Source organism: Cavia porcellus, unplaced genomic scaffold, assembly GCF_034190915.1.
Source record: "Cavia porcellus strain 051 isolate PalLab524CR breed Dunkin Hartley unplaced genomic scaffold, mCavPor4.1 scaffold_15, whole genome shotgun sequence".
NCBI classification, from domain to species: domain Eukaryota; kingdom Metazoa; phylum Chordata; class Mammalia; order Rodentia; family Caviidae; genus Cavia; species Cavia porcellus.
The window spans coordinates 23,710,073-23,737,937 of NW_026947498.1; the positions used below are offsets into that span (position 1 = coordinate 23,710,073).

Consider the following 27,865-nt stretch of genomic DNA (forward strand, 5'->3'; position numbering starts at 1 on the left):
TATAAGTGACTTATTATTTTCTCATCTGCTTTGAAGATTTTATTTTATTTTATTTTATTGTATTTTATTTTATTTTATTTTATTTGAGACAGGATCTCACTATGCATTTCAGGCTTGCCTTGAGCTCACTTTGTAGCCCAGGCAGGTCTCAAACTTGCAAAGATCCTCTGGCTTCAGCCTCCCAAGTACTGGACTTACAAGCATGTGCTACCATGCCTGGCTGAAGGTTGTATTATTCTGCTGGACTCTTGTGATTGTTACTATATGTCATAGAGAGATTCTTTTATGATCGTGTCTATTGGGATTCTATATGCCTCAGTATAGGTATGTTAAATTCTATTCCCTTACTTGGAAAGTTTTCTGCTATTATTTCAGTAAACAGTTTTTAATGCCATTTTTCCTATCTTTTGATTTTATGCTAATGACAATTAATCTTAGCCTATTTTGAAGGATCTAGGTGGTGCTGAATCTATTTTTCATATTCTCTTGCAATTTTTGAGGTATATCTCATTAATTTGGTCATGAATATCAGCCTTGTCTTCTAGTTCTGATATTCTGGTCTCACACTGGTTATGTCTGAAGCCCATACCTTTGTTAGAAGTTTTAACCTCATGAATTTCAAATTGAAACATTTTTATGGACTTTAATTTGTTTCTATTCTGACCATTTGTGTTTTTTTGGTGGGGGAGAGAAAAAGGAGGTCTAGAGATTGAACTCATGACCACACGCTTGCCAGGCAGGTGCTTGTGCCGCTAAGCTAAACTCCCAACTGGTCATTCATGTTTTGTGTTATTTTGCTTAGCTTTATTAATTTTTTTTAGTGTCTTTTCATACTTGTCGATCATTGTTTATTTGGAACAACTTGTCAAATTCCTTATTGATGTGGTTTACTATCTCCCCTTATATAATTTCAAATAATTTGGGTGTGGGGCTTTGGTTTCCTTCCCTTTGATGCCACACATATCAACTTTTGGAGATTTGAGAAATGTTGAGGATAATTTTCGACTTGTTTCCTCATGTTACTTTTTATTTTGTGCATTTGTTTATTTTTTTATGTTGCTTGTAGTGGAAAGCTCCCTTGTTTCTACTTGCAGACTTTTTAATTTAGTGTCTACTTTTCAGTGGTGTCCTCTGGATATTGTTAACCATTGGTATTTGCTTCTCTCTTAGATTCTAACCACTTCTATTTAACTGGGGTGGGAGATTGTAATGGATTTTTTCCAGTACTCTTCTCCAAAAATAGGCCGTAGTATTATTAATGCGCAATGCAATCCAGATATTGGCATCCTAAGAAAACCAATTAATAGCTAAACATACATTACTTTGTTATGATAAAATTTCAGTATCAATTACAGCATTAGATACCAACTGAGCATTTACAAGTCCTATGGACCAATGATAGGAAAACCCTTAGCCATACAAAAGAGAATAATTACTGTACGAACAGTAAGACAAACCAACATTGACTTACGATTGAGCTACAGTAAATATCACCCAAATTGAGCAGAACAAAAGCATCCAATAATAATAGTGTAAGTTAAACTAGCTACCTGGAGATTCAAAATGCTTACTGGGTGTATTGGTAAAGGTAGAGGAGGTAGGGAACCAGAGAATGAAAAAAAGCAAAATTTGAGAGATCGATCAATGAGATATGAGAAGGAGAGAGAAAAGTGAGACGAGATCCTAGTGAGAACTGAAAGGAAATTCACTGTGATAGAGAACAGTTGGCAGAAAGAATTAAGAACAAAAAGAATAAAAAAGGTAAACAAAGCAAAATATAGTAAATAAAGATATAAAAGAAGAGAAAGAAAGTTCAAGGGGAAAGAGAACAGGAGAAAAAGGAAATTAAAGGGAGAAAAGAATTCAATAAAGGAAAAAAATAATAAATAATAGGTAAAACAATAAAGAAAGATTGAGTCAATGAAAAATTTCTGTTTCTAAATCAGTGGGTTTTTCCCCAAATCTGCCCATTATGGCATGTGACAATGACTACAGATACAAATTCCAGAACAGACTGGGGTGCAAGCCAGTAGAGGGCTGGGCAGGGGCTTCCGAGGACAGCAGGGCTCAGTGTGGCAGCCACGTGAGCTTCCCCAGATATTTCTCTATGGGAAGGAAAGCAATGTTAGTATTAATTTTCCTTTTGTAAAGTCATTCTTACATTACCAATTAAATAAATTATCGAATTCTTTATATTTTGATTGGAGTTTTCCTTTGGGATTGTTCTATTTATGCTGCCTCATTAGCATCATATTGATTTTAGGATTAAGTAAGTTTAAAATTATTAGCATGCTGAAAATATCAACTTTTTGTTTAGGAAAAGCAAACCATTTCATAAACTTCAAGAAGTCAATATTCTTGCTCAATTTTTGAATGATGTTGTGAATATTTCAAGCATTGTTTTGAGATATTTCCAGACTTCAAATATCCAGTGTCCCACAAACAAACACAGGATCCAGCGTCTCATGTTAAAATCTCTTACATATCCAGAAAGGTAAGAAAGTGAAAAATTTTGTCAACATGTTATCTTAAACCTGAAAATATTTCTTTATTAAAAATAGTTTTAAAATGCATGTATTAAATATGTTTATTATTCATTTTAGAATGTCTTGTGCAGAGATAGTAGAATGTCATAAAGGTATAAGTACATTTTTTGACTTGCATGCTTTATTTTAGAAACAGATTATCCAAACAAGAACAAAACGTCTTATTATTCCATAAGACATAATTAAAGTGAAAAAGTGAGATAAATTTGTACCTTAGACATTTATCAGTAATTTCTTTCATATAATATAATTTCAGAGTGTTTGAAAGTTCCTTAATAGAATCTTTTAGTTGAAGTATCATAGTGAAAACCTCTAAAATGAAACACTGCTCACAGAAGATGGAAATCCTGGTGACTTCTGATGGTCTTACAGTCATTTTCTTCTCCTAACTTCATTATCTTTCAGTTGTGAAAGTAACAGTCTGTTATTACATAGATCACTGAGCAGAGTTAGCCCCAAGAATACATATATGGACAGTAGGGAAACTCTTAATATACACTACAGCAGCGTGAAGAGAAGGTGGCTCTTTACACTTTACTTTTACAGGTTTCTGCCTTGATTTGTCAGTAATAACATTCTGTATTAACATGTCTTCATGCTTATTAAAATATGATATCATCATGATGGTCTGAGAACCATTGTCTTGAAGCTAGGTGTTTCTGAAAGAAATTTTCAGCCCATTCAATGAACTCTTCTTTGTTTGGTGTCCTCCAGACCAGTTTTCATTACAGTCATGGTACCGAAGTACATATTTGCTACAGAAGAATTCACATTTCAGGAATAACCCTATCAAAGTGTGAAGGGCCTATTTTATGACTTTGTCATTTGTCAGTTCGACTATGTGAGTTGTTCTGGTAGTTATGTATCAGCTAATCGCTCATAAAAACTGTGGATTACTTGAAGTGTTTTTCTTTGATTGACTGTGTTGCTTCCTTTTTATTTCTCTTTGTATTTATATATTTTCTTTTTCAATTACTTTCCTATAAATATCAAATATATTAAGTAAGAAATTGTGATATTAAAAATAATAAGAATATACATTTAGATGAAATCTGTATCAAAACAGAGAAATTGGGGAAACTTTTGAAGTGTAAGTCATTGTGTAACTTTTGGAATGATAATGTTTAGACATGTGAAAGTAAATAAAATGCCATTATTAGACAAACATCCATTCATTGCCCTTCACCTTTGATTGCAATACATTCCCAAATGCCAAAATAAATGGACATTTTTGGTAGGAACATTTACCATTACCATTGCCTACCAAAGTACATAATGGTATTTGGATAAGTAATCCCTTAAATGATGTAAGCTACCAAGTATAAACATTGTCAGTCTTCAACTGACCTCGGTGTTTATTATTTTTAAGGTAGAAAGACTCAACTGCTTATAAGAATAGAAATCATATTAACAATTCCCCAAACATAGGGAAAGTGAGGATTAGAGCATCATCATATTACATTAGTCCAGGGATGGTGAGCCTATGGCATACATACTACAGCAGGATTATTTGTATTTTGAAAGCTCTTTAGGCTGACATCACTGCCAAGATTTTCGCTGTTTCTTTCAGAATGTAAAGATGTTAGATATGAACAAAGAAGTCTAAAGATTGTAGTTTTGCAGCTTCTGTTTCTAGAATTTAAAGGATTCCTTTTCTACCAATTAACTTTACTCTAGAATGATCTCAAACATGGGAAAGAGATAAGAATGAAGAATAATCTATTCTTTATGTACATTTATTAATACTCTTCTTATCACTCAAGATCCCATGAGTAGGAAAACACAGAACAGCAATAAAATTATGCATAACTCAGCATCAGATGTGTTTGTCAAATTCTGTGTGTCAGAACAGGAAAGATGACTGATACATTACAAAACACCCAATCATTAATAACAGTCTCAAGTGAAATTTGTTTAGAAGTACATTATAAGCCAGATACGATGACATATATGTAAGAATCCTAGCATTTTGGAAGGCAAAGTTTTGAAGATTGAAGATTTGAGTCTATTTTGGACAATTTAGCAAATTTTAAAGATGGTATCACAAAATTTTTTTTAAAAAACCCACTGAGAATTGGTTCAGTGCAAAGGCCTTGGATTCAATCCTCAGTGCAGAAAAAGATGTATATTAAGATGTATATAAATCTATCTAATAATCAATATTTCTTGTGCATAAAGAACATTTTCTTTCTGTATTTCCCCATTTTTATTTGCAACCCTGATTAGCACTCAATTTAACTCTCTTTATACTTCCCTATCTCTATAAATATAAAATTTAAGCAACACACTAACCATGATGATAATAGAAAACAGATTTTTCAGTTTCTTAAGATAATCAATAAATGCGTTTTCTTATTTTCAATGCCTCTGTGAAATTTTAAATTTCATTCCTATTTTAATTCTAGTGTCTTGAAAAGGCCATATTTACTATCACTTTCTCAACACATTACCCAAATTTTACTCACTTTTATAATTCTGATAACTGCAGTGATAAATACCTTCACGCACAAAAGTTGTTGAACATACAGTGACCATAGTGAGCTAAGGAGACATTTTGAAAAAGGAAATTTGCATCAATTAGCAATTTCATTTCACAGGTAAATTTTATTGTCAGATATCTTTTGCATAAAATAAATTTAACCTTTTTACATTAAGGATCTAATATATAAGGAAAAAATGCTATCAAAGATAAGCTATGTTTCAGATAACACATGTGACACACAGGGAAAACATTGTATATCCAAATTAATAACATGTTTGATAATTTTTAAATGAGTGAACTTCTTTCTAGATAACTAATGATAGACAAATATGCCACCTATTATATTCCATACTATTTTTACAACCCTTACCACAACTCTATAAAGTATTTATTTATTTATTGTTTAATAAGGAGACATAAATTCAGTGATAGCAAATAACGTGTAAGTTTTTCAGCTAGGATGTAACTTTACAATAATCCAAAACCAAACTTTCTTGAGGTTTTAAATTTGTTTTTCATTTTTTTCCTTTTTTGTTTTTAGTTGCTATTACTTTTCAATCTTAAGTTTTTCACAGGTTAACACATGCAATTATTCACCACAGAATTTCTGGAAAATTTTAATTCATATATAAGCCTTCAACTAAAGGACCACTAAATACCTTATTGTAAGCACATTTTTGAGTCATGAATTTATGTAGGTTAGAAGCAGGGTCTTTTATAGAATGGCACATATTATTTATTACAATAGCTTCAAAGGTTTATGAATTACAAAGATAAAAAGATTAACACAATGTAGCTAACCTGTGTTACACTGGACCAAGTTATAAAACAGTTTTTTTTTTAAAATTGTAAGCTAATGGCTACTTTGTATTACATGTTTTATGGAATATTAAATTTTATTTCTTTATTTTTGGATTATTCACAATTTTGTTGTGAAAAATGAATAATGTGTTTTAATAAACAACGAATATCTATACACAGACAGCTATTTGCATTGTAAATAATTCCTTGCATAGAAGACACATCAGGAGGGGGAATATTTTCACATCTGCCCTTAACCTCAGGATATTCAGACCTTTGAGTGTTGGTCTTAAAGTATATTTCCTATTTTTAAGCCACGTATTACAAGGAGAGAGAAAAATAAATATGTATTCACTGTTATATTTGTCTCACTTGTCTACTTACTCATGTTTTACGTGGATAAATGCTGTAAAAATTGTCACACATGCATTGTCAGAAAGAGAAGTCAATGAGATATATTCCAGGGTAAAATATAAAGACATATGTAAATTTAATTTTGGTGTGGAATAAAAACTGTGGATAGACTATGAAGTTACTGAATTTAAAAAATGAATGCAATTGTTTCTACTTAGAGGAACTAAAATATATTCTGTGGGTGTTTAGCGAAATTCCTCACATTCTGCTTCTGGTGCTAACACAAGCTTGGATTAAAACAGACTCTAAGTTTAATTAATTACATAATGTTGCAACTGTCTAGTGACTTTTCTTACTTAGAACTGTCTACACATATAATATGCAATTAATGACAGTTAACATTGCCAAATTATTGGAAATGGGAATTATAAAATTGTGATGTCCTATGGTCCACATTGAACTGCATATGTTCAATAAATTATTATCTCTCTGTTACAAATGTGATAGATACTACAATAGAGCACTCTTTCCAGGCAATTCTGGTAAAGTACAACCTTAGAACTCTGAGATTATGACAGAAATATGCAGAAGAGAAATGATTTAGAGTGACTTCTGAAGAAATATCTTTGACTCGAGCTACTTGGTAAAAACATTACTTAGTAGTAGCATTTTTGTTTTGTTTTTGGCGTGTAGTTCTATGGATTTTATAAATGCAGAGTCATAGCTATAACTACAATTAGCATTCAGACCATTTCTATCAGTCACGAAACCTCTCTAAAACTGCCTTTTGGGTTTCAACCTGCTCCCCAGTCCAACCCTTTGGCTGCCACTTTTGCAGATATTATGCAAATGGAACTATGGGATATAATGCATTTGAAGTGTGGTTTCTTTCACTTTGTCGCATATATTTATACTCAGCCATGTTGTTGCTTGTATCGATAGGATGTTGCTGACAGATATGTTCCATTGCATAGATGTACCTATCACAAATCCTTATCATCCAAAAGCTAGAAAGTATATGTTTTTGTTGATTGCTTTTATTTTCTATGAATAAAGATATCATAAATGTTTATACACAGGTTTTTAATGTGAACAGAAATTGTCATTTTCCTTGGAAAGATATAGAAGTAGGATACATGTCATACGGTACGGGCATGTTAACTTTATAAGAAACTTCAAGACGGTTTTCCAACTAACCATATACTTCGTATAACTACAAGCAATATATGAGGGTTCATTATTCTGCATCCAAACAGCTTTGCCAGTTTATTGTTGTTGTTTGCTTGCTTTTCTGGCTTTCAGTTACGTTTTTCTAGTAGGCATGTAGAGACATTTCATTATTTTTCATTTGTATTTTCAAATGAAAAACTGTCACTTAACAGAATATTTACATATTTAATTTAAGATGATCACGGATATAGCAGAGTTTAATCCTATTATTTTACCATTTTGTTTCCTGTTTTTCCAGTTTTCCTCATTATCTGCCTCTGTTGGATACATTGACTAGTTTGTTATTCCACTTTATCTGTTTTCTGAGTGTTTTAGCTATGTATCTTTGTCTTTGATGTCTTTGGGGTTTATGTTGTAATATTTTATCATTGTCTGGCTTCAAGTGAGTTTTATCACCTCACATGCAACATTCTAAATGTATAGTAATATATGACCATTCTCCCTTCCTAGCTTTCATGCTATTATTTGCATATATTTTCCTTGGACATGTGCTAAAATGCCGTAACACATTATTTTCTTTCTGTTTAAACAGCTATTGCATTGAAGAAATGTAAGTTACCAGGAAAACTCACATAAGGTTGGCATAGGTAGTATAATTTATCTTCTGAGTTGAAGGGGTCCCGTTAACATCTTTTTTTATTTTGGATTAACTAGTGAAGTCTTCACACTATTGATTGTCTGAAAAAGTCTTTATACTGCCTTCGTGCTGAAAAATAATTCCTGTCAATTCTTATCTGAAGCAATTTGATTAAGATATGTCTTGTTATTTTCTTCAGATTTCCTGTATTTCCATTACAGTTAGTTCATGATAGAGTATAGCATGAAGACAGTATCTTCAAGTACTGATAATAAAACATATTGTCATACATTTCCACTTAAACAGAGTTTGCATCCAAAGGTTTTGCTATCTTGGGCCTGCTGATTAATAGTTTTTGGATTGAAATTCATTTTCAGTTGGATTTCTTTTTCCTATATTGTTTCTCATTCTTTTGGTGGGGACTATGAATTCCACTTTATTTGTCCACTTAAAGTTGTCCTACAGTTCACTGGTGCTCTGTTAAATTTTAACTCCATTCATTTCTCAGCATTTCATTTTGCATAATTTGTGTTATATATTGAAATTTATTAATTTTTTCTTATGCAAAGTCTAATCTGCTGTTAAGCCCTAGAAGTGTGTTATTCTACCCAAACTTAACATTTCTGGAAGTTATATTTGCCTTCTCTATAGTATTTTTTGTCTCTAGTGAGCTCCAACTATTGTGCACTCGTGAAATTCAGGTGGACTTTGCTATTTTAATGTATTTGTGTACTGTTGTGGGCTAGTTTCAACTGCTTTATCTTTTCTTTATGTGGGTTTGTTTTGTTACTTCTTTGCAGTAAAAACTGGAAAGGAAGAAAATTGGTTACCCATATGATTTGTAATTTTTTTTTTTTCTATTGAGCCCAGGGACTGGCACTTGTTAGGTAATCACTGTGGCACTGAACTTTAGGGTGCCTTTTATCATAATGTGTGCTTTGTATTTTTTGTATTTCTATAAATATTTTAAAGGTCTGTTTTAAATATGTTAAATTTCTTACAGTCTTTTTGGCAGACCTGGAGCAGACCTGGAGCAGTGCTCAAGACAGACTTAATTACTCCCAATACCTAGGCAAGAGTTCTCTGCACTGTACCTTGTGACCTAGGGATCATTGGTTTCTCTCTATTTTGGAATCATCTCTATTTCTGTCTGAATTATTGCCTAAAATCTTATTCAGGGAAACTTTTAAAAAGAATATTATGTGTGGTATTATTTTGGTGAAAGCCTTAGAAAGATTTTGAAATAGGAAGCTTGTACAATTTTTGTAATTTGATATGATATACAGATTAAAGTTAATAACTAGATTACACTTAAACTTTAAGGATTTCTTCAATTATACTTTATATTTTATATGTTCATTTCTAAGAATTTATGGTAGGCAAAGCCTTAGAGATTTAATAGTTGGGGTACTTTTTTGAAATTAAAAAAAAACAAACAATATTTTCATGAGAGTTGCAAATACATTACACATTTTTTTATAACTTACAAAGCATTTTTATTATCTGTGAAGAAGAAACTACACATAACATAGTTAACATGTTAAAATAAGAGTGATGATAATGAAATTAGACGACTGGTCACAGTGGAAACGTTCTTTTTTTACATATTATGGTGAAATTTAACTTCAGCAGGCATTCTTAACTGATGAAACTGTTCTACAGTTTTTGTGGAAGCTTTATAAAATGTAGAATATTGAATGAATTGTATATTTACCACATCCATTATATTGCAGAAAAGAAACAAACATATATTTGCTTTAATATTCCTTAATATTTGATAAATCTGTAAATAGGACAATTACAGTATGACTGTGATAATTTATCCACTTATGTCTAATGACACACTTATCCTATTGTGAAAAATTAAAAATGAGGTACATCCAGGAACTTCAAGACTTTAACAGTACAAAGTGATAAGACACATTGCAGAAGAGAGGGAGAATTTGCATAAGTGTACATACATTTATTTGAACAAATAGATAAAGTAATTTTCTAATAATGGAGAAGATGTATGATCCTTCAATTGTATGTACTTATTCTGAAAACATTTGTATGCAGCCAGGGATATAGCTTGCCACAGTGCCCACCTGGCAAGCATGAGGTCCTGAGTTCAATTAATGGTACACAAAATCGAATTAATAAATAAATAACAAACATACAAATTTTGTTCTCTGACAAGTTAGTAAAAGCTACTTTTGAAAGCAACCAAAAATATTATATTTGAAATGTTACTGACTTTTATTGTTGTACTAAAATGAAAATTCCAAACTGCTTTTGTTAACTCAAATGGAAAATACTGTGGTATCCTAAGTCAACTTTTATAAATAAAAGTGTAATTCTTCTATATTAGTTTTTATTACTTTTCAGCAGCTGTATTTAAAAACTAACATGACTAGAATTAAAAGGGCTCCTGAACATTTTAAAACTGTTCAATGCAGTTTCAAGCAAGCTGGCAGGAGACGAAGTGAGGGGTCTCGAGCTAGAGCAGTGCAGGGAACTGAGGGTGAGTTGCATCCTCTGATGCAGCTGATATGGCTCTTCCTCCTTGCTTCACTGTCGTCAGCCCAGGAGATTCCCATTTTCCATCATGTTTTGTTTTGCTCCCTTCCTGAGATTTTACCAATTTTTTTTTTTTTTTTTTTTTTAACCAAGGATCAAACTCAGGACTTCATGCTTGCCAGGCAGGTCCTTATGCCACTGAGCTAAATTCCTGGCCCCAATCAATCATCTTTTATTTTCATTGATTTCTGTTTTTGACAGTTCTTCAAAATTACCAGAGAAGATATGATAATCTCGCAACTGAAAAAAATGCTTACTTCATTATAGAGTCTTGTTTTACTTTGTCTATAACTACTCTATCTATCTATCATCTATCTATCTATCTATCTATCTATCTATCTATCTAAAATATCTTCAAGATATAAATGGCTTAAGGTGTTACTATTTCCACTGTAATGGGTAGCAAAAGAGATTTCTAAGACATCTAGGCAACATCTACGTCTACTTTTCAGTGTTCTTCCCTGGAGGTGGTCATTTTGGAAGGAGCCCCCTGGCTTTTAAAAGTTGAATACAGATTTCAGTATCCAACAGTATCTCTCACACAGTGTTAAGTATCTGTGAATCAACAAAGACATATTCAAATGGAGCATTTTTTAAGTATTATGTCTACTTCATCCCTACACAACTAAATGAGATGGAGTCATGTAGATCCCACAGGTTTGTTCCGAATGTCTACATTTGGAGAATTAGTTATTCACAGACCTAGAATATTCTAATATTAATGTGCAAAAGAAATAAAGTTTACTGTGTTAATAATTGTTATTTTGTCTCTTTTTTCTCTTTCACAGACCACCAGTTTGCAGCTATAATTTTGTAATTAAAGAATCAGAGGAATTGTTTCTGAAACCTGTCACATGCACAGAGAAGAATATTTAACTTCTAACAAATGTAAATTTTTTCTGAATCAAAGAATTTGTAAATGAGAATGATTTAGTCTTTTGGAATATATTATTCTATCTCAGATTCAGATATGTTTTATTTCTTGAATCAAAAGTATAGAAAATTAAAAAATGCATATGTAAAATATTCAGAATATTTTTGCTTCTTTATTTTTTTCAGTACTGAAGATTGAACTCTGGAATTTCATACTAAGCCACAAGCCCAGCCCCCTTTTTATTTTTTATTTTGGGGTAGTCTTTCACAAAACTGCCCAAGTGAGATTCAAAATTGTGCTCCTCCTACCTCACCACCTAAGAGTTCTGAGATTACCAAGGGGTGGAACCAGATCAGGCTACATTCTGGTTACATTCATAAAAGCTGCTTATTTCTATATAGGTTTACTGAAATATTTACCGTTGACTATTCTCCTCAGTTACTTTAATAAATTTATTACCCCTTTTCATTTTTTTACAATTTGTTAACAGTGCATGTTTTCAGTAAACCATGATTGTCTTCCTCCTGGTATATAGCCCATTTATAAGGCATCTTAATTCTTTTTTCTTACCCTTTCCCTCTTTTCTCTCCTCCTCTCTCTCCTGCTCCTTCTACCTATTGGTAAAATTTCCATTTGTAAAATAGAAAACTAGAGGAGCTTAGTGCTTCACTACACTGTTTAATTAATATGATTTTTACCTTCAATTGAAGTGGTAACAGATATTTATTTATTTATATTTCTTTTCTTTCTCTTTTTTTTTTTTTTTCTGCTGGGAATGGAACTCAGGGCATCCCACTTGCCAGGCAGGCACTGTGCCACTGAGCTACATCTCAGGTCCTGAATATTATATTATTCTCACTTTTTAAATTTTAATGAAAAAATAAAAATGATTATACAGAATTTCAAAACACAATAACAGGAGATTAACAATGGTTAATATATTGTGTATTGTTCTCTTCAAAGTAATTGCTCAGATTAAAAGACATAGGCATGAAGAAATGATCAAACAATGACATATTTTTTCCCTTCTTTTTTTCTTCTTTTCCCCATCCAGTTGTTTGTTCCTTTTGAACAGTTTCTTCCTCTTCATTTTCACAATAGCTATTGTACATTTTGGATCTTATTTACTCTCTCAGTTTTTTACACTGACAATAAAATGTTTACACATGAGTCTGATTTGTTTCACTTATGAGTATGGTATCAGGTTGCATTCATTTACCTATAAAAGTCTCGAATTTAACTCTCTTTATAGCTGAGAAGTATACCATCATATTAAAAAAACCACATTTTTTTTAATCCATTTTATGGTTTGTGGGCATTTGGATTGTTTTCAAGATTTATCTACTACAAATTGTGCCGCTATAAACATGGGTGAACATATAATGCTGTGGTATGATGTTCTCATTTTTTCTGGGAAAATACCCAGAAGAGTAATAACTGGAACGAATGGGACTTCCGATCCTGGTTTTTGAGGAATATCCACACTGATTTCCACAGTAATTGTACCATTCTACACTCCCACCATCATTGGAGAAGAGTTCCATTTTCCCCACAGTCCCAAGAATATTCATTATTTGTTGATTTCCTGAGTAGAGCCATTCTTTCTAGAGTGAGATGGAAGCTCAGTGTGTTAATTTGCATTTCTCAAATGACAAGTGATGTTGAACATTTTTTCATATATTTATTTGCCATTTGTATTTCTTTGTCTGAGAAGTGTATATTTATCTTAGATGCCCGTTTTTGAATTGGGTTTTTGCATTTGGGAGTCATGATTTTTTTCAGTTCCTTTATGTTTTAGATAGTCCTTTGTATGATTTTGACTTTAGTCGATGGTGATAGACATGTGTCTAGGTTTAGTCTTCAGCAAGTGAAAAGTCAATTTTTCCAGATCATTTATTAAAAGAGACTTTCTTATAGTGAACATATTTTACCCCTTTGTCAAAAATAAGGTGGCTGAACATCTTTGTAGTTGTGTGTGCATCTTCTAATCTGTTCCGTTGATCTTTGCATCTGTTTTTTGCCAGTACCATACTGATTTTATCATGGTAGCTTTGTGATGTCTCCTACCTTGCTTTTGTTGCCCAGGATTGTGATGTTTTTTGCCAGTATCATACTGATTTTATCATGGTAGCTTTGTGATATCTCCTACCTTGCTTTTGTTGCCCAAAGATTGTGATGTCTCCTACCTTGCTTTTGTTGCCCAGTATTGCTTTTGCTATTCTAGGTCTCTTCTGTTTCCAAATTGATTTTAGGAGTTTTTTCTCTGGGTATGTGAGATATACTAATGGCATTTTGATCAGGATTGCATTAATTCTGTACAATTATTTTGGGAATATGGCCATTTTCACAATGTTGGTTCTCTATATCAATAACCAAAAGACAATGTTCCATTGTCTGATATCCTTTTCAACCTAATTTTTAAAGGATGCTTTTAATTTTCACTGTACAAATATTTTACATTCTTGTTAGATTGATTCCTGAAGTGCCAAATGGATACAGTGACAGGACAACTGATATTTATGTATTGTTGAAACAGACAGCACATCAAAAAACACAAATAGCATTATGTTGAGGATTTTGATTCCATTCTAATGTGCTGGACAATTATCTTGTTGTGTGCGTTGCCAAAAGGGATGAAGCACAATTATATGTGTTTTATAATTAATTATATTCATAAAAATGTTGTGGGTCATAATATTTATGGTTTATACATTATCCTGTTTTCTCATATTATTAGAAAAATAACAAATACATGATGAATATTTACTATGTTAGTCAATTTTCTATTCCTGTGACAAAACACCAAGAAGGAAAACTGTACTTTGCCTCAGTGTTTCAGATGTGCTTCTCAATGGTAAACTGGCTTATTGGTTGTGAGGTTGTGGTTAGGCAGAACCTCACGGCAAATGCCTTAGTCACCTTTTTTTGTTGCTGAGACAGAATTCCCAACACCTAAAGTTAAAGGAGAAAAGATTTATGTAGCCCCAAGTTTGTAGAGGTTTCAGTCTATAATCGGGATGGCATCACACAGGAGAAATAATTCATGGCAGGCAGAAGGAGAAAGAAACAAGGGATGACCATATATCTTTCTATCCCTCATCTTTTATTCAGGCTACCCATTGTAGGTAACACTCACATCCTTAATCCTAGTACTGTTGATCCTAGCATTGAACTATGAATCCCAGCATCACACAGATCCAGGCCCACTTATGACTGAGGTTTTAGGGGTACAAGATACAAGCTACAGCAGCATACATGCATGATAGAGGAGCCTATTTATCTCATGGTAGCTTGGAAACAGAGAGAGAAGGGGATATGACCCCAATATTCTCTGTAGGGGAATCCCACAGTAATGAGACTTCCTTCCACCTGGATCTAGCTCATTATTATTTCCCTACCACCCAATGGTGGCATTAGCTGGGAACCAAGTCTTTAACTCATAAGCTTTGGGAACACAATTAAGTTCAAAGCCATAACACTATTTGTCAATCTATGCTTTAAGGTCATTACACACAATGTTTCATGCATCCCTACATTGCTTTATAAGTTATATAAGTTATCATCCTTAGTAATACAACAAGGAAAGAAAAATATTCTTTGGACAATTGACAATATTAGGAATAAATTGTATTTTGGGTTTTTTCCTACTTCATAAATACTGGCCATTATGAAGATGTTTGAATGACTGAATGAATGGATGAACATGAAGTCAAATTCTTGGTGAAAGAAATATGCATAATTGGATGCTTCTGGGAAAGAGTGATGTGTTTGATGAATGTCTGAAAGTGACAGAAAATCTGCTGAACATGCCCATCTTGGTATACTGATGCAAGGACATGAATGCACATTCGCACACACACACACACACACACACACACACACACACACACACACACAGAGAGAGAGAGAGAGAGAGAGAGAGAGAGAGAGAGAGAGAGGCTTTTTCTGTCATGTACTTTCAGAGTCATATGATGAAGAAACTTTAAGGACTGCAAAACAGATCCTTGTGGCTTCCTGGTGCAAAAGACCAGCAGGTGCATCCTGGGTGTGTCTGTGTCTGCAACAGCCTCCCTGCACCCAGTGGTGCTTAGTGGACTCTGGAGTTTTGGGGAAGGCAAGTGGGTGGGCGCCATTACCTCCAGAGGCTGGGTGGTCTGATGTAAGTGCCTGTGCACTTTCCCCGGAGTCCAACTAGTTTGGGACTCACCGTGCACAGCCCAGAAAGGGAACTTTGTGACTTCCCTGTGCACTGAATCAGCGCTGAGGGTCCTGGGCGGGGCTAGGGCAGCCTCTCCTCTCTGGCTATGCTTGGAGGTTTCTGGAGGTCTGGGTGAGCAGGCATCATCAGTTCTGGGGGCTGGGCTTGGGCCAGCCTGCCCTACCCCCAGAGACTCTCTCTCAATCCCAAGAGCTGGGTGGACAGAGTACCAGGAGCTGAGGGCATAGAAACGGATCTCCAACAGACCCTAGGGAAGCCTTGGAATAACTCTTGAAACACAGAAATATAGGAACATGACAAAATGAGAGACAAAGTTACAATCTCAAGCCTCCAGCCCATCCAAAGAAACCTTAGGAGCAATGTACATAGAAGCAAATATATTCCATACACCTGAAATATCGGATATAATAGCAACTGAAATAAAGAAGCAACTCCAGGAAGCTTTAAAGGAATTCAAACTAGAAATAACCTCCCAGGTAAAAGAAGAAATGATAAAAGAAATGAAGGAGATGCTGAGCATATCTAAAGAAGACACAGTTAAAAAGCTGGAGGAACTAAACAAAAAAAGATAGAACCCCTGGATGAGCAATTTAAGAAACAAACAATACATAAAGCAGATGCACAGAGATATACAGGAAATCAAAAATTCCACTGAAAGCTGTAAAAACTGCCTCAATGAAAGTGAAGACAGAATTTCGGACCTCAAAGACAAGATTGCAGCTAGTGAACAGGAAAGGAAAGATCTTTTAAAAATAATGAGGAATCTGGAAATAACAATTCAACAACTGCAAGGTGACACAAAGAAAAACAACATAAGATTGATAGTATTAATGAAAAAGAAGGGGACAACATAAAGGACAGCAAGAGGATATTTAGAGAAGTAATAGCTGAAAATTTCCCAAGCATGAGATCAGAAACCGACATCAGGATCAGTGAATCAGACAGAACTCCAAATAGTCATAACAAAAATAAAACTACACCTAGCCATATAATAATAACTATCCCAGAAGCCTAACATAAGAATAGAATATTAAAAGCTGTCAGAGAGAAAAGACAGATCACTTACAAAGGAAAACTTATCAGATCACTGCAGACTTCTCAGCACAAAGAATAATGTCAAGAAGAGCATGGAGTGAAGTATGCCAGATCCTAAAGGAAAATGATTTCCAACCTACACTGATGTACTCTGAAAAAAGCTGTCCTTCAAAATTGATGGAGAAATAAGATATTTCCATGACAAAGAATAGCTGAAGAATTTCATGATCACCAAGCTAACCCTGAAAAGTATATTGAAAGACAGTTTAGATACACTTAGGAAAAAGCCACTAAGCAAAGCAGACAATTAAACAGAACAAAAAGAAAAAGATGCAGCAGCAGAAAGATAACGTGTCAACAATAAACCAACATATAACAGTTATAAACATTAATGTAAATGATCTCAATGCACCAATTAAAAGAAACAGACTGGAAGAATGGATCAAGAAACAAAATCCAACCATATGTTGTCTACAAGAAACCTATTTAACCCAAAAGGATACTCACAGACTGAAAGTCAAAGGATGGAAAATAATACTTCATGCAACAGGAACCCAAAAAAAGTGGGAGTAGCTGTTCTGTTTTCAGAAAATGTGAACTTTAAACAATAATAATCAGAAGAGATAAAGAAGGTCACTACATACTGGTTAGGGGAAAATTTCAAGAGGAGGAGATAACTGTATTAAACATATATGCACCAAATTCCAGAGCACCCAGTTATATAAAACAACTATTAACAGAAATGAAATATCAAATTATCAGTAACACAATTATAACAGGAGACCTTAACACACCATTGACACCAAGGGACAGAACAACCAGACATAAAATCAGCAAAGAAATAATAGAACTGCATCTCACCTGTGAACAAATGGACTTGATAGACATACAGAGTGTTCCATTCAACAACGTCAGAATACACAATCTTCTCAGCAGTACATGGCTCATTCTCTAAAATAGACTATATATTAGCTCACAGAACATATTTAAATAAGTGCAAAAGAGTTGAAATTATCCCTTGTATATTATTGGATCATAGTGCTATGAAATTAGAAATTAATGATAAAAGAATGTGTAAAAATCCCACAAACACATGGAAACTGAATAACACACTCTAGAGTGGGTCACAGGGAAAACTAAAGAAGAAATTAAACAATACCTACAAGCAAACGAAAATGCAAATACAACATACCCAAATCTGTGGGATGCAATGAAAGCTGTCGTCAGAGGCAATTTTATTTCACTGAGTTCCCATATCAGGAAAACAGAATGAATACAAATAAATAACCTGATGCTACACCTCAAACATCTAGAAAAAGAAGAGCAAGTCAAGCCCAGAGCCAAAAGAAGGGAGGAAATTATAAAAATCAGAGCAGAAATTTAATGCAATAGCGACTAAGAAAACAATCTAAAGAATCAATGAACCAAACAGTTGGTTCTTTCAAAGAATAAATAAAAGTGATAAGCCCCTAGCCAACATTATTTTAAAAAGGGAAGAAAAACCTCAAATTCATGCAATAAGAAATGAAAAAGGCAAAGTCACTACACTCTATAGAAATAAAGAAGATCATTAACACCTATTTCGAAAAACTCTACTCTCAAAGGTTTGATAACACAAAAGAAATAGACAGATTCCTAGAAACATATGAAGTACCAAAGCTAGGTCAAGAAGATGTAAAACTGCTGAATAGCCCAATTACTATTATTGAAATTGAAAATGTAATTAAGTCCTTACCTACACAGAAGATCCCAGGCTCAGATGGATTCACTACAGAATTCTACAAGAAATACAAAGAAGACTTAATGCCAACACTCAACAAACTCTTCAATGAAATTGAAAGGGAAGCAATCCTTCCTAAGTCATTCTTGGAAGCAAATACTACTCTAGTACCAAAACCTGAGAAAGACCCAACTAAAAAAGAAAAATGCAGACCACTTTCCCTACTGAACACAGATGCAAAAATCCTCAATAAAATATTGGCAAATAGGATGAAGCAAATCATCCAGAAGATTATACACCATGACCAAATGGGATTCATCCCAGGCATGCAGGGATGATTCAACATATGTAAAATCAATAAATGTAATCCACCATATCAATAAAGCCAAGACTAAGAATCACATGATCATTTCTATAGATGCAGACAAAGCCTTTGATAAGGTCCAACATTCATTTATGATAAGAACTTTACAGAAAATTGGAATAGATGGTCTTTACCTCAATATAATAAAGCCCATATGCGACAAACCAACTGCCAGTATCATATTAAATGGCCAAAAATTGAAGGCCTTTACTTTCAAATCAGGTACAAGACAAGGATGCCCCTTATAACCACTCCTATTTAATATAGTACTGGAAATACCAGCCAGAACAATTAGACAAGAGAGAGAAATAAAAGGGTTAAAGACAGGAAGAGAAGAAGTTAAATTATCATTGTTTGCAGATGACATGATACTCTATTTGGAAGACCCCCAAAGCTCCATTAAAAGACTCATAGACATAATAAATAAATTCAGTAATGTAGCTGGATACAAAATTAATACTCAAAAATCAATAGCATTCCTATGCACTAAAAACAAAATCACTGACAGAGAAATAAGAGAATCCACACCCTTCACACTAGCAACCAAAAAAATTGAAATATTTAGGAATTACTCTCATGAAAGAAGTTAAAGACCTATACAGGGAAAGTTATAATACACTGATAAAAGAAATTGAAGTCAATCTCAAAAAATTGAAAGACATCTCTTGCTCATGGATAGGAAGAATAAATATTGTGAAAATGGCCATTCTTCCAAAACTGTTACACAGATTCAATGAAATCCCAATAAAAATACCATTGACATACTTCATAGATCTCAAGAAATCAACCCTAAAATTCACCTGGAGCAAGAAGAGACCTAGAATAGCAAAGACAGTTCTAAGTACCAAAGGCAAGGCAGGAGGCATCAAAATCCCTGGCTTGAAATTATACTACAAAGCGACTATAGTAAAATCAACATGGTACTGGAATCACAACAGAGCTGAAGATCAGTGAAATAGATTAGAAGATACAACCATAACTACAAACATACTCAACCACCTAATGTTTGATAAATGGGCCAAACATGTTCACTGGAAGGACAGTCTCTTTAATAAACGGTGTTGGAAAAACTGGCTTTCTATATGCCAAAAATGAAAACTAGACCCATGCCTAACACCATGTACTAAATTAAAATCTAAATGGATCAAAGATCTGAATATTAAAACAGAAACACTAAATCTACTGGAAGACAAATTGGGTAAAAACCTTGAAGACATAGGGACAGGTAGAGAATTCTTGAACAGGACTCAAACTGCACGGGAAATGCTTCCCAGAATCAGTAACTGGGATCATCTCTTATTAAAATATTTCTGCATGTCAAAAGAAATCCTCAGCATAGTGAAAAGAAAACCCACAAACTGGGAAAAAAATCTTAGTGAACTGTCCCTCAGACAAAGGACTTCTGTCTAAAACACATAAAGAATTAAAGACAATCAGACCCCCAAAATTCAAAGATCCAATCCAAAAATGGGCATCTGAGATGAATAAACACTTCTCAGATGAAGAAATACAAATGGCAAATAAATACATGAAAAAAAATTCATCATTATTAGTCATTAGTGAAATGCAAATTAAAACCACACTGAGATTTCCATCTCATTCCTGAAAGAATGGCCAGGATCAAGAAAACCACCAACTACAAATGCTGGAGAGGCTGTAGGGAAAAAGGAACTCTCCTTCACTGTTGTTTGATTGTAGACTGGTGCAACCATTGTGGAGGTCAGTCTGGAGATTTATCAAAAAGCTGGTATTGGAAGTCCCATTTCTTCCAGCTATTCCACCTCTAGACATATTCCAAGAAGAACTGCAAGCATCACCCCACAGTGATATATATGATATTATTTATAGCAGCACAATTTGTAACTGCCAGATCTTGGAAACAACCCAAGTGTCCATCAACTGAGGAATGGATAAAAAAGTTGTGGTATTTTTATACAATGGAGTACTACTAAGTTATAAAGAAGGATCACATTGAGATATTTATAAATAAATGGGCCAGCTTGAGACCATACTCATAAGTGAAATAAATCATACTCACATGTATGAATGCCAAATAGTTTCCCTAGTGTAAGAAATGATAACAAAGACATAAAAGTATGTGGTAATCATGATTCCCCATTATATGATTTTGAAGCCTTATAACGTTTCTTTCCCTAATTGGAATGATTTTATTCTGGTATGTTTGATATTATTGTTGTGTTGATATGAACATCTATTTTGAAGAAAACGAGACACCGTAATAGCTAGTGCTGATTTGGTATTGTGTTTTGAGTTCCTATCAAATTGTTGTTCTTCTGTCTCCATTGTTTTTATCATGTTGTATCTTCTTGAATTTTATTATATATGATAGTATAAACAAAATTTTTCAATATGCAAAGAGATAATATAGAAACCATTGTTCATTTTCTCTTAGCTGGTTCTAAATACTTTGTAATACTTTCATCCTTTTGAATGGTTTCACACTGTCTTGATATGTTTGATGCTATAGTATACCAAATTATGCTGAAATATTTCAAGGAAAGAGACACTATGGTAACTACTATTAAGTTGGGTTATCTTGTGGTGAAACACTATGTTGCATAAATTGTTCTGTTCTGACCTGTATTGTTATGATGTTATGTCCTCTTTTATCTCAATCTCCCCCCTTTTAAAATTTTTTAAATTTTATTATTATTATTTTTTAATTAAGCGAAAAAAATTTTAAAAATTAGCAGGATATATTATAGTAACTTTTTTGATGTTCAATTAACTCAATTTCAAGTCTAGTATTGCTCTCACCATGTTGTTTTGAGTGATTTTACTCTTCTCTGTTCTGTTTGGTATTATCAATTTTGAGGTTATAGGCAACTGCTTTGAAGGCAATAAGATTCACTATGATGCCCACTCTGGTTTGACTATTATCTTCCTTTGAAGTTCAGTAATGTTGCCAATGTTTAGGTTTTATGCTGTACGGTTATGTTCAATTTTAGTATACCTGATGATATAAGCAATTCTTTTTATGGTATCAGGGGGCAATATGGTAAGCATTGTTCATTACCTTGTATTCTGTTTTTACATCATGTACTATGTTCATCCTTTGTTTTGACCGAGTCTGCTTTGTTTTGTCACATTTGGTTTTATTCTCTTCCAAAAAAAGTAATACGAACTGTGGGAGTAATAAAACCCACAATGTTTAAATGTTATTGTAACAAAGAGAGGAAAAGAAAGTGCTCTAAAGGACACAACTGCAAGTGTGTTTAGATATGTAAAATAGATAACTGTATAACTAAGTTTTTGTTGGATCATTGAACACAATTGTTTGCAGTTTCACTGTTTGAATGTCTACTTTGTATGCTTAATTTTGTAACTTGATCAACTATTTCTAAGATGACAATATGTAATTTATTAACTAGTGATTTCTTACTGTTTATTTTTTGAAATTCTGTATTACTTGTACCCTTTTACTGTTTTGTTTTGTTTTCTCTTTAAATAATAAAAAAAGACTGCAAAACACTTAAATCCTGTCCAAATTCAACTCTCTTTTTCAGATGGTATGAACAACATTGTTGGTGACTATTAGAGAATGGCTTTGGAGTTATGAAAGTGCAGGCCTTCAAAGCGCGTGACATTTTCATTCATCTTTATTCCTTCATTCATCATTTTTTCCTATGAACATGTGGTATTTGAACATAAAGAAAATTTTGAAGGTGAACAGCTGTTCATGCAGATGGTGTTCATGAAATGAATGTGGATTTCTGTATCATGGCTTAAATTTCTGGAATGCTTGGCTCTTGGCTAAGGGTAGAATTTTATTTCACAAAACGTGGAATAATGTATTTGCAAGTAAACTACCAACCGTGATTAAAGTGCTTGAAATGGAACACAGTATTTCACCCAGTTTGCATATTCAAAACAACCATTCATTTATTCAGATTCACTGGGACCCTAGCGAATATTGTTCCATTTCATCAGCATCTTCTAGTTCTTAGCTCAGATTTTCCGTTATATCTTTCTTCCCAAAAGGGCCATTCTTTGAGCTTTTCTTTGTTGATTGGTTGTCTGTCTCAAGCATATTTTATCCTTAGACTTTGTCTCCTCTATTTACCAGAAGTATTTATTGTAGAATGGATATTATGAATCTCCACTTACATACCTGTATCTATCACTAGAATGTGAACTTTTTTTTTTTTGGTCTTTTTCCTTTTTATCAGTACCAGGGATCAAACACGACTGCCTGCTTGCAAGGCAGGCGCTTAATGCCACTGAGCTAAATCCCCAGCCTCTAGAATGTGAACTTTTGAGAGTGACAAATTTTAGATAACTGTATACACCTTTGAATTTTAGGGTCTTGATGAATTTTAGGGCCTGGATCATTTCAGAGACTCCATAAATATTTGTTCAATGACAAAGGTAGATAAATGAAGCAGTAAGTTTTGTTTTAATTTTAGTTTAGTCAGGAACAGTAGGAAGAACCAGTGGCTGCAGTATATTTAGAAGAACAAAATGTTATATGCGGTCTGGTTAGAGATTAGAGAGCTCTCAGAGTACAGCAGATAAACTCTTATCTCCAAATGTGGTAAAACCAGATCCTAGTATTAAATGATTTTAGTCAAGACAAATGCAGCATTTAATAAATTTCATGTAGCGCTGAATCTTCTTCTACATATATACATCAAGCATTGAGGTATTTACTAACATCTAAACACATAGGCAAATGATAATTTTCAGTTCTTCCTTTAATAGTTATTTAGGAGAAAAGACCATCTTAGATAAGAAAACAAAGTCTCCTGCAGGCAAAGATTCTGAGATCACTGGAACACCATAAATTAGACTTGTTTTTGTTTTGAAGAACTTTTATCTTCCAATATTTGACAGTATTGTGTTCTTCTTTAAGACTTTTTTGGAGAAATACGTAGTTGGAAAAAAAGGGTCCTTGCAGGCAGTTTTTAAAATGAAACTTTTCAGAGTGAAATAAGATTAGGAATGGAGACATAGCTTAGGGATAGAGTATTTGCTCAAATACTGCAAAATTTAAATAAATACTTCATTAATCAGTAAAGGAGAATGAGGAAAAACTCTTAGGAGAGTATTTTACTCTTAGAAGAATATTCTTTAAGTGAAAAGAGAGAGAGAGAGAGATCTAAGAGCAAGGGGAAGAGAATATTAGGATTTATTAAAAACGTACTATATTGTAATGATAAGAACAATGCATTTTTGAACCATATGACTTAAAACAATACAACCAATTCTGAAGAAACTTTTATTACCAAAGGTAAGATATAGTTGCACAAAATAATGAACTACTGAACATAATGACTATCTTAATCCAATCTTATTTTCTTACATCCTTTACCAAAAAATGGTTGATGTTTATGGATTAGAAAATAAACATTTTAAATATAAAATAAAGAAAAATAATCAGAAAATATACTAATGGTGTTATAGTTAACACATTCCTTTCTTTTAGATAAACAAGTCAAGACAGTAACCAGTTAGAGTCTAGGTTTGAAAATCTATGCAATCTATGGAAACTAATCACAGTTTTTCAAACTCTATGAGGAAATTACAAAAAGTAAACACAAAATGCTACATCAAAGAGTATTGCCAGAGAATGGAACTAAGACAAGAGACTGATAACCTCCGCTTCCTTCACTTCCCATGCAAAGGGTCATGGTCATTTATCTGCTAGGAAATAACTGCTGTCTGAAGTTGAGATATTTCCCACTCTTCATTAGCTTCTTTCTATTTATTTCACTTTGCAATAATCAGACACCTTCAAAGCCAGAGAAATTATACCTTAGAAGCAAATAGAAGGAAATTAAAAGAATTTGCTTCTTTGGGTGGATTGTTTCAGCAATAAGCCCCAATTTAGTCTAAACTCTGTGGCAGTATTTGTTTTTAATCTTTTGTCTTTTAGAGACAGGATTTCACTGTGTAGTTCATGCTGGTCCTGAATTCACTATGTAGCTCAGGCTGGCCTCAAACTCTCTGCAATCCTCCTGCGTCTGCCTCCAAGAGCTGCATTACAGGCTTGTATCAACACTCCAGGCTTTCTAACATTCTTATAAGTAGCTCACTCAAATTATGACTATGAGATTATACAAGTGTCAAATTTTGGTTACTGGGGACAGGTGACACAACAGTGATCTGAAAAGCACTTAATGTCCTTGGATTCAGATACTTTGCATTAAAAAGCTCAAGTCAGACTTCTGGCTAGATGACACACAAAGTAAAGGAGAACTAATTTGCCTCAGGCAACTCCAACCCTGACCAGACTGTCAAAATGCAGAAAGAGGTAGTATCAACCCAAGCTGAAAAATCACAGGCCTGTTCTATAAAATCATGGGAACTATGCAAATTGCTTATCATGTCAAGGCACCATTTAAGCTAGTTATGCAGTAAAAATGAAGTAATACGCATTCTGGAATACGAAACAGAGAATGCACATGGCAAGAAAAAGCTGTACTGTTTCTAGAAATTTGTGGTGTACAAGGAAAACATGCTAGGTGGGCATTTATCAATCAAGTATTCATTGTCTAGTATATGTTCAATTTTAGTGATGTCATAGATACTAACAAAATTCTTTAACTTTTTGAGCTTAGTTCTTAGTGGATAAAACAAAGAATAAACAAATTAACAGAAATGTAACTTCAGGGATTGATAGGGCAGTGATAAAATGTGATGGTGAGTAGAAATAGGCTCACTTGAGGGACTGAGTTATGTGATGGTCAAAGAAAGCCTCTATATGCAACTGAGGGCACAAGGCTAAGTAGTGACACCTGTAACAATTGTGTCGAAGAGGAGACCTGTGGGCTGTGCATGGTCTTAGACAGCTAGTAACACAGCTCCACATGCTCTTAAACTTTTAATATCATGATGTGCTTTTTAGTGATTTTTCATGACTCTATTGACAGTGCTGTGTAGGCAACAATGGAAAGCTGAGTAGGGGAAGGGATAGCACAGTGCTGATTGCTAATTTCACCTCCCAAGAGGGCCACACATAGCTTGTTGATTTAAAACCCCTGTATACAAGATGCTACATGTGCATGTGTGAATTTCAAGTAAAACACAGTGACTACTGAAACACGATGTTTGCTTATGTTAGTATTTTACTATTCCTGTCTGTGCAGGTGAAGACCAGCAGGTATTGTTATTAAGCAGACATATAAATTCTCCTACTTTAAAATTCATTAATTTCATAAAACAATTTAACAAGTTGAAATACAAAAAGTAAAGGACATTTTATAAGTTAAATACATTAACTTTGCTATGAAGATCATACACAGCTCAAGAAAACTCCTCTTTACTCCTTGTGGCTTAGATTAGGCATCTGTGAACAAGCAGACAGCATTTCAAACAAAGGGTTTAAGGACCTGAGGTGTGGGAAAAAGGAGCCAGGCCATAGAGATGGAAGCTTAGCAATTCAGAAACACAATTCGTTATAACAATTGAGGTCAGTGACATTGACAAGAAGCAGGCTTTTAATATTATGGCTGCGTTAATAGTTTGCTTTTTATTCTAAGTATAAGGTAAGGTCACTGATCAGAGTCAAGCATAAGAGTAGTAAAGTCTGTGACATTATGGAAAGAGCCAGGTAAAGTGGAAAGCAGAAATAGCACTAATATGTCAATAATGATGCTGGCTTACATTATAATAATGTTGGTGGAAGTAGTGTTGGATTTAGGTATTTTCAGGCAAAACCATAGCAATGCCAGTTTATCAATATGGAGGCTCTAAGCCAAACTGCTTTGGTCTAAGCCAAATAGTATATGGATAACACTAATGACAAAATGTATAACAGGGATGTTCTTTAGGAAATGGTATTAGTAGCAATTAATAATTCAACTTTGTACATATTAAGATTTGAGACACCCAAGTAGTATTTGGTGGAGTTACTAAACGCATCTTTGGAGATAACAGATGTAGAATAAAAAGAGTAAATTCAGATAATCAGAATCTGTTTTAATTCTTCATATCCACAATAACAATTGCAAAGTGTTGGGCAGACAATAGGTATTTGATTATATCCCTGAAAATTTGATATTGGGAGAATAAATGGCTAAACACTAAGACCAACCAAAAGAAACCCATTTTTCGGGCAATTGGCAGCCACCTTGGAGTTGTGAAAATGAAAACAAATTATATTGTAGTTGTTCTGAAACAAAAAAGGGTGAATCCATATTAAGATTTAGTTACAGGAGCAAAGGTCATTTGGGAGAAATAAATCTGAACATGTTATATGCATTATATTATTATGAGAAGCCAGTGGTAGTTTAGAAAACATCTGTGCACCAGTTCTCCAAAAAGAACACATTGGGCATGAAGAAAGGCTGACAAATAGGAAGAAAATCTAATATGCGAGTATGAAAATAGACACTGGATAAATGCCAACAAATATGGAGAATTAAAGAAATACACTTAGGAAATTATAAATCATAACATTTTAAATCAGGAGCAATTATAGTATAAAATATGTCATGAATGATTGGTCAAAATGTTTAAGGAATGTTTCTAGAGTAAAAAGGAAAAGGTTGCTTAATAAAAGGTTGATGCAATATATTTTATATAAGAATGAAAAAGATGAAGTCTAATTTTCAGAAAATTGGTATTTCTAAAGATATCTGGAAAATAGTCTAGAAGCAATAAGTCTAAAATATAATAAAATACCAAAATATGCAGTGGAAATATTAAGTATTTTGTTGAAGTTAATTAAATTGGAATGGTTAGCTATATCTTTGGTAAAGCTTTATTAAGTATAAAGAAAGTAAACAAAATTATAAAGACAGGAAACAATTGTAGTTTACAAATTCTTTATGGTATAGCAATATCCATAGAAATTAGAAACATAGCAATTCAAAGGTGATAAGTAGATGCAAAGATTGTTATGTGGGAATAAAGTATGCAGTGAATTTATTTATGTGGGACATAATAGGAAGGCAACCTCAGCATTCAAGATATGAATCAAAGGATTTCAAAATATAAAAATCACTAAGCAAAAATAAAAAAAGTGTTATCAGTAAATATCAATACCATTTGGACAGTACACATAGCTGAAATTAATTAAAATTTTGTTTCTTAAGTGCGAGTGAAAGAAAGTTCAAGCAAGAAAGTTAACAACTAGATAT

At 33.4% G+C, this 27,865-nt stretch overlaps 1 protein-coding gene across 1 annotated transcript in view; it reads left to right on the forward strand.

The window, feature by feature from the left end:
• Lipi (lipase I) overlaps positions 1–11,504 on the forward strand; it is a 37,035-nt gene extending 25,531 nt beyond the window's left edge. Inside the window, exons 9-10 of the mRNA XM_063225326.1 lie at positions 2,318–2,494; positions 11,338–11,504. Of these exons, the coding sequence (XP_063081396.1) occupies positions 2,318–2,494; positions 11,338–11,425 (265 nt within the window). The 3' untranslated portion in view covers positions 11,426–11,504. The remainder of the gene's footprint in view (positions 1–2,317; positions 2,495–11,337) is intronic.
• The last annotated feature ends 16,361 nt before the right edge of the window (positions 11,505–27,865 follow it).